The sequence below is a fragment of the Bos indicus x Bos taurus genome, chromosome 23 (assembly GCF_003369695.1).
Source record: "Bos indicus x Bos taurus breed Angus x Brahman F1 hybrid chromosome 23, Bos_hybrid_MaternalHap_v2.0, whole genome shotgun sequence".
In the NCBI taxonomy this organism is placed as follows: Eukaryota; Metazoa; Chordata; class Mammalia; order Artiodactyla; family Bovidae; genus Bos; species Bos indicus x Bos taurus.
The window spans coordinates 8,797,280-8,809,495 of record NC_040098.1 but is presented as its reverse complement, the minus strand read 5'-3'; the positions used below and the strand labels follow the sequence as shown (position 1 = coordinate 8,809,495).

General features: G+C 58.8%; 1 protein-coding gene across 1 annotated transcript in view; it reads right to left on the bottom strand.

The window, feature by feature from the left end:
- The window catches only part of ITPR3 (inositol 1,4,5-trisphosphate receptor type 3), a 68,058-nt gene extending 57,017 nt beyond the window's left edge, over positions 1 to 11,041 (bottom strand). Inside the window, exon 1 of the mRNA XM_027523947.1 lies at positions 10,946 to 11,041. Coding sequence (XP_027379748.1) covers positions 10,946 to 11,034 — 89 coding nt within the window. The 5' untranslated portion in view covers positions 11,035 to 11,041. The remainder of the gene's footprint in view (positions 1 to 10,945) is intronic.
- Between the last annotated feature and the right edge of the window lie 1,175 nt (positions 11,042 to 12,216).

Below are 12,216 nucleotides of genomic sequence, written 5' to 3'. Positions count from 1 at the left end.
GAGCTGTGCAGAGCCTTGAATAATTCATAGAATTTCCTGTAAGACATTAGTGAATCAGATTAGCTGGCTGTCTCTTGGCAAAGCCCTGAGAGGAGGGGTTGCAGGATGGTAAGTTTGGGCAGGGGAGGGGAGGAAGTCGGGGCGGGCCTGGGACCTGGCACTGCTGGGGGTACCGGACAGCCAGAGGGCATTATGGAAGTCAGGGCAACCGAGAGAGGCTGGGGTACCCCCACAGCCTCCATCCTGTCCAATGCATAAGGCCCTGTAGAGGCCATCTCCCCAGAGACTCCCAGTCTGAGGAAAACCCATCCTCACCTCAGAAACCCTCCATTCCTCTCCTGGGAACTCTTTGTCTGGGTCACACGTGCAGAAAAAAGGACAAGCAAGTTTGGATGCCTGGCGTGCTTTTCCTAATCCCCCTGGCACAAATGTGCCTGGTCATCATGTGGATGTCCTTCTGTCCCCGCCCACTCTGGCATAGCTTCTGAAGCCCTGCTGTCTCCCACTGAGCCCCTCCCCAGTGCCCAGTGGTTTACAGAGAGCAGAGCACATTTGGGGAGTGCAAGCTGAAGCCTCTTAGAGAAGGGGAGGGGTTGGTCAGGAGCGGAGCTTGGCTTCCAGCAGAGCTGCAAGCAAGGTCAGAAAGGAAAACATCCCAGATCGGCAGCCAAGAGGGGACAGGAATGGTCTGTATGGGCGACCAGAACAGAGAAGCAAGCCATGTGGGCCATGAAATTAAAAAGGCACGGGGCTCCAGGAAGGCATCAGGAAGACGGACAGGGACTTTCAGGACTTCCTCCGGGATCCAACATCCCACTCCCTCCCTTCTCCAAGTGCGGGTCCTGGATGAGCAAAATCAGCACAGCTTGGGAACATTCCGCACCCCTCCCCTGCAGCCTCTGAGGGATGGCACCTCGCTCTCCCCATCATTTCATTTCCCATCTGGAGGGCAGCCCTCCACCAAGCCCGTAGGCAAAGAGGGCAGCCAGCGGCAGGGTGTTTAGGAGGTCCCAAACTGCTCCGCAGCGCGCCCGCGGAAGTCTCCCCTCCGTCCCTCAGAAGCTCCTCCTCAGGACTGAGGCATCCCAAGAAGGTGCTATCGGGGGGGCGGGGAAGGGAGGGGTGTGCCGTGAAGCTATTAACAGATAAGCGGGAAAGCCCTTATCGGACGGGCTGCGGAGAGAAAGACCCGAGACCAGAGGGAGGAACGAGGGCCAGGACTTCCGACAGCTAAGTTTCGATGGAGTGGGAGCCTCAGAGGGCGCGGCCGAGACTTTAGAGCCTCTGGGTAGAGCGAGAGGCGGAGAGGTGGTCGCCGAGCCCCGCGCAGAGGCCCCCTGAAGCCCCGCCCCGGCCCGCCGAGGCCCCCCCTGAAGCCCCGCCCCGATCCGCAGAGGCCCCCTGAAGCCCCACCCCGGTCCACCGAGGCCCCCTGAAGTCCCGCCCCGGCCGGTGAGGCCCCGCCCCGGCCGGTGAGGCCCCGCCTACTCGCGGAGGCCGCAGAGCGCTCCCGGCCAGCCCCGGCCCCGCCCCCGCCGCGGAACGAAACTCGCCTCCCCGCGTGCGGCCGTCGCCCCAACCGCGTCGCGGAGAGAATGCGAGCGCGGCCTCGCCCCAGCCTGCCTCCCACTGCAAGCCGCCGCCAGGACGCTGGGCCCGGGCCAGGCTCGCCCGGGGGCGGCAGGAGGCGGGCGCGAAGAGGTGGGGACGAGCCGCCAGCGCCCGCGCTTTCCTCCCCAGCCAGGGAGCCCGCGAGGGGCGGCCCCGGGGAGCCCTTCCCACTGGTGGCACCCACATCCCGGCCGTACCCCCCCATTCTCCCTCAAGGTGGGGGCATCTGTGTGGACAGTACTAGTCTGGTCACAGGTGTCCGGCTTCCGATGCGCACCTGGCGCCGTAACCAGAGCCGGGCTCTCCTGGGAGAAGCTGCCCCTCGCTTCCCCGTCCCCTCCCCGCCTGGGCGCCTCCATCCCCGTCCAAGGGCTGGGGAATGGCCTACTCCCGCCCGCGCTCAGCCAGCCCTGTTATCTCTGTCTGCTCCCCCCCGCCCCGCCCCCGCGTCCTGCCACCTCCAAGGCCGGCCGCACCTCCGCTCCTGCGAGTTCCCTGTCCGTCCCCAACAACTAAAGTGGGGGGGGGGGGGGCGCCTCAGCCAAGATCACTTTAGAAGAACCGACGCTCCACTGTGCAGAACACGTTTACTTTATAAATCGTTTTTACACCTAGTACCTCATCCCATTCTTACCACAGTCCAGTAAGGTTCACAGAGTTAAAGGAACCACCTGGTCCACGCAGCTGGTAGCTGATGGCATTTGTACAATCTAGGTCTCCATCCGTCCCACAAAACTTTACTGCGAAGGGATGATATGCTGGGTGTGGTCCCCACCCTCTGGAAGCTCCTGTCCACCATGCTGAGTCCTGTGAGAACAGGAGCTGCGTCCTACACTCTCGCCAACTGAAGACAGTGGGAGACACAAGATGGGTCTGAGCTTGCACCGTGCAGGGCCCAGGAGGGATCAGCAGGGTGGGCAAGGGGAGGGGGTGAGAGGAGAGGGAGGGTCCGGCAGCAAGTCGGTGGGCAGGCCTGCCCTGGACCCTCTGAACAGGAGGTAGTGGACAGTTCTGCTCTAGAAGGATGTGGAGGGCGCTGTCCTGAAAATGCTCCAGGGCCTGCACCCCAAGACCTTGGGAAGGAAGAGAGAAAGGCAGATGCATCCAGGGGCATAGGCCCCATTCTGCCCAGGGTGGACTTTGAGATCAGGTGGAAGCCGTGGAAAAGGTAGTGGGGCGGGTCAGTGCTGCCAGGAAAGATTAGATAAGGAGGAGGAGCTAGAAGTGGTGCAAGTGACTATCAGAGAAGCAGCTGAGGAAAGAGGCCTGCAGACTGGAGAGACCCTCAAGGGTCCCTAGACAGCCCCTCCCTGATCTAGCCTGGGAAAGAGAGGTGCAGGGGGAGACCAAGGAGCTCAGGCCGCACGGTTAAAGGAACAGCCAGTTCCAGACCCCAGATCTCCTGACTCCCCAGCCCAGGGCACTGGCCACCACCCCACAGATCTAGGCCAGACCCACGGTAGGCCATTCCCAAAGCAGGCACTGTCAGAACACTGGGATCGACTGGTGGTGGATGGAGGCCTTGGATTCCCCCTCCCCAAATACTCAGTCACATCCACTGGTGTGGGTGGGGAGGAATGCTGGGCAAGTAACCCAGGTTCACTGGCTGGGATCCCTGGCTCATCAGAGAAAAGCAGTCCACTTCTGCATCTTTGCAGAAAAATACCCATAAACCTGACCTCTACACGTCTTTCTTTACCAAGGATCCACCCGGAGCCACCAAAGGGACCAGAGTATATGGACTTCAAAATAAGCATGGCTCATCCTTTCAGAGAGCTTATGTCTAGAAAGGACAGCAAGCCACATACTCAGGCTCTTGGGAAACCCCAAGAGTCTCCCCAGCAAGGAACAGAGGCAGCAAATGTGATTAAACCTGACCAGACAGAAATAAAGACCCTTGGCCAGGGCACAAGCTTTCAAAGCACTGCCTCTGCCCACAGGCCTGGATTTCTGGCTCTCAGGGGTGGGTAGGCTCTGGCAAGTCCTGGGGTCTCTATTAGGCCAAGGAGAAGAGCGACGGGGAGCAGGAGAGACAAGAGAGCTGAGAAAAGGCACAGAAGACAGGCAACCCTGGGCCACCCAGCCCACCCCCAGGCCTCTCTCCTGCGCTCCATCCAGGGCATGGGCTCTGGGCCCGTCCAACCTGCCTAATAACTGAGGCTGGAGGGGCCTCCGCAGGGGAGCCCCGAGCCCTAGGCCACCCAGCTTCAGACCCTGCGGGGCAGCCCTGATGACTCCACAAAGGGAGACTGTCTATAGCCTCCCCATCAGGGTGAGGAAGAAAGAAATGGGAGCAGGCGCTGCTTCAGATTAAAGGAGACTCCGGAGGCATTGTGAATCAAATTAACACGTGGACCTTGATCAGATCCTAATTTAAAGACAGCGGTGGTCGAGGCCAGACTGAGAGCAATGGAGTGGCTTGGCCTATGGATCCGGCATTGGATGCTATTCGGAAATTACTAACTGGTGTGATGACAGGACTGCGGTCACACAGGAACACAGCCTATTTCTTAGGAATGTAAAATGAAGGATGTAGAGGTGAAAACATGCACTGCGTGTAATTTACCATGAAACACTTCAATAAAAAAATAAGCACAGTAAGTATGGCAAAATGTAAACAATCACTAGGTCTCAGTTCAGTTCAGTCACTCAGTCGTGTCCGACTCTTTGCGACATCATGAATCGCAGCACGCCAGGCCTCCCTGTCCATCACCAACTCCCGGAGTTCACTCAGACTCACGTCCATGGAGTCAGTGATGCCATCCAGCCATCTAATCCTCTGTCGTCCCCTTCTCCTCCTGCCCCCAATCCCTCCCAGCATCAGAGTCTTTTCCAATGAGTCAACTCTTCGCATGAGGTGGCCAAAGTACTGGAGTTTCAGCTTTAGCATCATTCCTTCCAAAGAAATCCCAGGCTGATCTCCTTCAGAATGGACTGGTTGGATCTCCTTGCAGTCCAGTGGTGGATATATGTGTTCTAAATAATTCTCTCCTTTTTTTTTTTTTTTTGCAGCACTGCGAGACACGAGGGACCTTAGTTCTCCAACCAGGCATCGAACCTGTGCCCCCTGCACTGGAGTGTGGCGTCTTAATCACTCGCCCACTAGGGAAGTCCCTTTCCCTGCTTTTATAAATTTTATATATGCCTCCAGATGGTGGTAAGGGGTCAAAAGGACAGCACAGACCAGAGCTGTAAATACTTGGGAAAGTCCACCCATTGCCAGCAGCAGCAGCATCTCTGAGACACAGACCGAGTTCTCCCTCTCATGACCTGTCACCCCCGTCACCCTATGTCTAGACTCAGATCCTGGAAAGCTGGCTCTCCTGCAGGCTGGAGGAAGGCGGTGATGGCTGGCTGGCTGGCTGAGTGATAGGAGAGGGATTTGTGAACCAAATATGCACAGGTGTCTGCCTCAAACACCTGCAGCTGCCCCTGGGCTAAGATTTGTGTTCACTGTCTCTTCTGGCTCTGCCCACCTGCCAGCCAAACAAATATGCACCTTTACACACACTGTGATCATTTCACTCCCCTGCTCAGTCCCCAGCCAGGAGTCCCCACAGTCTTATCTCCCCGAGTGCAATGTGTACCCCCTCTCCAAGCCCCGGTCCCACCACACCCCAGGTCCACTGTGCTGTCAATACCCAGCCTCATTTCTGCCCTGGTGTGGAAAATCTTGCAGCCTCTTCTCCAGTAGCCGTGGCGGACTCCTGCTGGGTCACCCCCCACCTCCCCAGGGGTCCGCCACGCAGAAGGCTGCAGGTACAAATGCTGGGAACCACCGCCACCCTGGGCGGGACCAGGGTGACACACGTGGGGGCTCGGAGCTGGGGCCTGTGATGAACTTACTGGAGATCTGGGCCCTGCTCTCCTCCCCTCCCCCGAGAGGCCTCCCTCCCTCCTCTCTCACAGCCCCTACTTCCAGGGAGGAGCCCTCCAGCTCCACATGGGTGAAGCATGGTGAGCAGGCCTGGGGGTGGATTGCAGGAGATATCTGCTCAGGAGTAATCGAAACACAGATGCCTCCCCACAAAGGAAGGACAGAAAGCTGTCGTGACCCCACCCTGAAATCCAGCATATCACCCCACCCCCAGCCCAAGCCTCTGCCCCACCCACCCACAGCCTCACGGGGCCAAGAAGGGGAGGGGAGGGGACGTGGGTCAGGAATGTAGGGCAGGGCAGAGCAGGAGCAGCTGGCTACGGCAGGATTCTTTTAGGGCCCAGGAGGAGCAGGCAGCTAGGTCCCTGGAGCCCCAGGCTGGACCTTGGAGCTGATTCTGTCCTTGGGCCACCCCCACACTGACTCCTCTCCACTGCAGCCCTCCCCATCATGGCCACCACGCCCAACCTGGCCCAGCCTGGAGGGCAGAGACTGGCCCTACTCCCCACACCCCTAGTGCAATCCTCTCAGACTCGGGATGTGAAGTGAGCATCCCTGGGGCACTGGGTCCCAGCTTCCTCCTCCTCCTCCATCACCACCTCCACCGCCAGAGTTAGAGAGAGCCAGCAAGGGAAAAGATGTGCCTGGGCATTCCCTGGTGGCCCAGAGGAAAGGACTCCACACTCTCCCTGCTGAAGGCCTGAGGTTCAATCCCTGGTCAGGGAACTAAGATCCCACAAGCCACTCAGAACAGAAAAAAAAAAAAGGTGTGCCTTCCCTTTGATCCTGGACTTCCACTTCGGGGAACCTGTCCCAAGAGGATAACTGGACAAGTAGGTGTTCTGGCATGTAGGGACTAGGATGTTCAGTGAAGATTGTGCAGAATAGCAAGAAATGTACAGCCAAGCCAAATGCCCAAGACTAGAGTTGCTTAAATAAGTGAGGTACATCATGGGAAAACACAGCTCAATGTATTCTCCCCAGAAAGCCAGCATACAAAGCCAGATGTGCAGTTTGACCATTTTGTACATGTTTATTTGTGGGTGCATAAAAGACTAGAAAGTCCATATAGAGGCTGTCAAGATAATCACAGTGGTATTGCAGATAACTTTTTATTTTAGTTTTTCAAGTTTTCTCCATGGAGCATATATTATTTTTTAATCAGGAAAAAACAGTATGGGAATCCCCTGGTGGTCCAGTGGTTAGGATTTGGCGCTTTCACTGCCGGGGCCTGGGGTTCTATCCCTGGTAGGGGAAATAAGATCCTGAAAGCCATGGAGCACAGCAAAAACAAAAAAGTTTTAATTAAGAAAGGAAAAAATATATATGTATTTTCCCAAAAACAATGGGTTGTATGGATTGCTCTAGAGGAGGCTGAGACCCTACCTTAGGGCACAGGACAGGGTAAGTCCAACGTCTCATTCCAGTGAAATCACAATTAAATGAAAGCCAAGGGCAGTTCGGACATCTGCCCATGGAATTCAGTCTGCACGGGAAGGCCAGCGCCCCCTCCTGGAATTACCCGTGTCTCAGAGACTTAAGACTCAACAGGCTCTTAGAGACCATTTCTCTGGGCTCTCCACTGTACAGACTAGAACAGGCCGGACTCTGTCTTGGTTACTGATTCCCCAGTGACTAGAACTGTGTCTGGCACATAGTAGGTGCCCATTAAATGTTTGCTGAATGACTTAGTGAGGTCTGATGAAAACTAAGAGATGGGCTTTCCAGACCAAGGAGCAGGCCTCAGACCCCACCCCTACAAGCGTTAATACAGTTGGTCTGACATGGGATGCTGGAACTGGGTTTTAAGACACACAGGGATTCTCAGATGCAACAGAGCACCGTAGAGGATAATCATGGAGATAGAAACACTCTGAGAGGCAGGGCCTTGCCAAAATCACCCCTCCAGTTAGAGACAAAGCAGGTCCTGACCCTGAGACCCGGGGCTTCCTCCACATTGACCTCCGCCTTCCTGGGTCCTGACCTCCAAGGCCCACCCTCCTGGAAAAGCAGATCACAGCCCCTGTGATCACCGAGCCCTGAGTGACACACGTCCAGAGGCCCTGACCCCAAGTGGTGCTCCAAGGCCCAGCCATAGGCAATCTGACCCATTCCGGGCCTCAACTGCACGACCTAGTCCACCCACACTCCCCAGCTTACTGAAAGGGTCTGGGGGCCCCTCCTCTGGGCACTCAAAGTAGACCCTCAGGGAACTGCATGTGAGACCCAAGGGGCCCATCCCGCACTCGGGGCCAGTTCCCCACAGCCACTGCCAGAAGCCACAGTATATCCTTCATGGGCAGTGGCCTCCCTCCACCTCTGCTGCCTCCCACCCTGGGGTGGGGTGGGGGGGGCGGCACGAGGCAGTGTCCTGGCCATGCACTCCTGCCAAGGACACGCATGGGCCTGCTCTCCCTTCCTGCCCGAGGTCTCAGCCTGCTCCAGGATCCACTCCTCAGACCCCTCCCGTCCTTCCAACCCAGAGTTAATGTACAATCATCACCAGGAGCTCTAATTACCCAGGCGGCTCTAATTGGCCTCCTCCACTTGGCTCACAGAGCCCAGCTGGAATCTGAAGGCTGCCCCAGACTCCCTCCTCCACCAGTGCCTGCACTTCCCACCTCCCAGCTGAGCAGCCTCACTGGCCACCAAGGCTGCCCTTGTCTTCACCAAATTCATTTCCTCCAGCCCTCATTGGGCACCTCTTGGGCACCAAGCATTGGGATCGCCTGGGAACTCAATCAAATCACCCTCCAGGGTTCGCAAATACGGGCCCCAATAGCCAGGGTGAAGGCAAAGGGGGACCAGAGCTGAGGATGGAGGCAGAAAGATTCCGGCGAGGATGGAGCAGAGGGAGAATCACAGAGAGTGATGCTTCTCTTTTAGACACCAAATGTCTAAATTTTAGGCTCAAAATGCAGATTCTGATTTAGTGGTACAGGCTCGGGTGTGAGATTATGTATTTTCTAACAAACCTCTCCGTGATGCAGATGCTGCTGGGCCAAGGACCACACTTCGAGTGGCCATGCTTTGCGGTGTTCAGAAATCATTCTTCCCTTGAGTTTGGCTCTGAGCATGTGCCCAGCACAGTGCCGGACTGAATGAATGGGATACTTAATCAGTCCTGGCAGAGTGCCCAGCATTAGAAGGCCCTACAGAGAAACCTCCAACTAATCATAAAGCGTCAAACAATACAGTTAACATCGGAGAGGAACTTGTACAAAGTAGTTTGAAGCACAAGGAAAAGCGGTTAATTCTGCCCTGGTTGGGGGTGGGGGGTGGGTGGGGGGCTGGATCTCACAAAGGAAGCGCTTTGCACCAGGTCTGAGAGGGTGGGTCAGATTTACCCAGGTGGAGACTGGCTGAAGGGCGGGGGCAACACAGGAACAAAGGTAAGAGACAGGCCAAGGTTCCAGGAATCTCAGTCCAAGTGGTGCATCGGGGGTGTGAAGAGGAGGTGAAAAAAAAAAAAAGACAATTGATTTGGGGTCAGCACATGCCGGTGCTAGAGTGCCGTCTGGGAGGGCGGGCATGCAGGCGTCGCAGCAAGTTGGGTGCTCTGGGAACCAGCCCCTGGAGCAGAAGCGCTCTGGCAGTCACAGGCCCAGCCTCAGAATCAGATTGGCGAGCAGGAGGCTGCTTCCTGGGGCAGGAAGGGCTGGGGCGGGAAGGAGCTGTTAGGAAGCAATAGAGGGAATCCCTGGCAAGGGGATGAGGCCCGTGTGAACGGCAGGAGGAGACGTTTCCCTTGGGCTTCCCTGGTGGTCCAGTGCCTGGGACTCCCCGCTTCCACTGCAGGGGGCGTGGGATGGGTCCCTGGTCAGGAAACTAAGATCCCACCTGCCAGACAGTGCGGCCCCGCCAAAAATTTCCCTTGATTCTGTTAGACGTCACAGGTGCTGAAAAAGCCCTCCTGGGGGCTTAGCCCTAACACTGGGCAACAGAGAAGATGGTCATTTCTCCAAAGCCCTGGGCCTGTCCAGACAGCAGAAAGGAGGCTTCCACCATCTGCCACACCCTCTGCTCCTTCCCTTGGTTATCAGAGGTGTTGACTCCGTGCCAGCCGGGCAGCCTGGCTAGAGGGGCAGTCCAAGAGTCGTTGCTCTCTGAGGGAGGTCAGCTCACCGTGCCCTCACCCACTCCCATCCTCTAGGAAACCGAACAAGAGAAGAGACTGGCGGGGAGAGGTCGAAGGGCTGGGGAGTCCGCATCTGAACGGAGAGGGGGCTGGGAAGGCCTGGAGGTGCTGAGATAAGGCTTGAGGTATGCTAGAATTCCCAGTCCGCATCCCCCTTTGGCTGACTCAGCCCTCCCGCCCTCGAGATCTTTCCCACACGACTAAAGCTAAACTCCCAACAAGACACCAAGGGAGCCAGGTGACTCCCACCTCCTGAGCTCAGGGTCAGCTCGCCCTGGGCTGAGGGTGCCAAGGCTGTCCTCCAAACCCCCGGGGAGAAGGCACCTTGTAGCCAGTTGGCGTCGAGATGAGTTGGGTCAGCAAAGAGGGTGGGTTCATCCTAAAGAACCGCTGGGTGTGGTAGATGAGACCATTTAACACAAGTCCGCAGACTGTAAAACGTGACACAGGTAACAGGCCCCACCCTGGGGCTGGAGAGGTGCAGGAGCCACTCTCCCCTCCGCCCCAGGGACTCACTCAACTGCCCTTCGGAAGATAAACCCATTTCCTCTCATTCTTTCCCTGCCCTATGCCAGCTCCAGGCCTGGCCCTCTCCAGGGACGTGAACGGATTCCTTGCTCGTCCAGACCCTGTGGGGTGGCGGCCAGAATTAATTAATGTTTGCAAAGTGCTCCAGAGATCCTGGGACCAGGGACCCAGGGGCGCCAGATGAGCTGCGCAGGAAATTGCCAGGGAGAGGCGGGGAGAAGGGGCCGCCTGACGGGACCTGGGACGCCTGGAAGGAGAGGGCGGGGAAGAGACTCCTAGAGACAGGGAGCGGGGCAGGAGAGAGCTCGGAGGAAAACGTGCGACCCTCCGAAGGTGCGGCAGGTCGGTAACTAGACGGCCCGGGCTCCTGGCCCTCCCGTTCACCATCACCACCACCACGATTCCGCCTCGCTCCAAAGTCGGCCACGTCCAGGCCCGGATGCCTGTCCCCGACTACCGCCACGGCCACCCACCTGCCTTCCCGCATAGGGACCACCTGCAGAGGAAGTCCCAGGCGCCCCCTCCTCTGGGGAAGAAAGGCAAGCGTGCAAGGGTGGAGGCTTCGCGAAGGGGGCGCCTCCTGCCAACACAGGCGGGGCGCCCGACTCCTACCTAGGCAAATATTTCACTTCCTTTCTCTAAAAGGAGGCGAGCCGCTCCCCTGTTCCTTCAAGCTGGGGGACGACCAGGTCCCCTGACGGCAGGAGGCAGCAGCAGAACGCACGCAAATGGCACCGGGGCCCACCGCGCCCCCTCCCCGCCCGCGCCCCCCTCGAACTCGGCTCGCTCACCCCAAAGTGCTGATGAAGCCATTGACGGAGCCCTCGGCGTACAGGGAGACGATGTCCCCGATGTGGAGGAAGCTGGACATCTCGCTCATGGCTGCGGCCCTCGGGGGAGCCGGGGCGGTGGAGGCGCCCAGGGGCGCGCGACCAGGCGCGGTGCGGAAAGCGGAGACGACCCGCGAGGCCGAGCGGGGCGCGCCCCCACCTCGGAGCCGGGCGCTCGTCGCAGCCGGGGCGGGCTGGTGGCCCCCGGAGCGGAAGGCGGCGCGGCGCGGCCGGGGAGCCGGAGGTGGCGTCCGGGTGAGGAGGTGCCCGCGTCTCGGAACACCCGCCACCCGCCCGCCCGGCCCGGCCCGCGCCTACCTGCGGCGCAGAGGAGCAGGAAGTCTGGGGCAGCTGCACACACATGCAAATCTCGCCCGGGAGGCGGGGAAGCCACACCCCGCCCCCCCGGCCCGCCCGCCGGCACCCACGTGCGGCGGCCCGCCTCCCGCGCCCCTCGCGCGTCCGGGCCCAGCCTCCCGGACGCCAAGGCGGCCGCCAGCCCCGCGCGATCCCGACGGCTGCCGGGACAGATTTCCAGCTCCGGCGAGTCCCCGGCCAGCTTCCCGGAGCCGCCATCCCTGGGAGGCCCAGAGGGAGCTCTCAGCCCTCGAGGTTCGCCGAAACGTCTACTCGGCCCTCGAGTCGCTGAGGGCTGGGCGGGCGGCCGCGAAAGGGTGAGCCCGGGCGCCCCACGCGCGCTCCCTTGAACCGCGCCCGGAGGACGTGCCCAAGAGCGCCCTGGCTGCGGCCGCCCTGCGGCCACCGCACCGTCTCCGCTCCCAGCTGAGAGCCGTCTTGCGCGGAGAGGCGCGTTCATTCCTTCGCAGAGCACATCGGGATTCATTTTTCTTAACGTAAAAAGCCTTTTCATTGCACAAAAGAAAGTGCTAGGGCTTGGAGGGGAAATGAAGCAATGGGGTGGGTTTTGTTTTTTTCTCGCCGCATTCCTGTGTACAAAGAGATCCAACTTCCGAATCAGTTCAGCCGCTCCCTCTCCAGGAGTTGGCTCCAAAACTCCTGGCTTCTTCTGTCTTTCTTTTCTTTTAAGGGGGGAAGGAGGAGGGCAGGAGTGAAAACTACCTTCGCTGGTTAATTGCGCACCCGAGCGCCAACGAGGACCAGACCAGGGCCAGCCCCCCCGCCACCCCCGCCCCGGGAGTGACCCGCTATGGTGTAGCCGCTGAGCAAAATTTTGTTCATGAAGTCCTCCCCTCAAACGCCCGTCCCCAGCT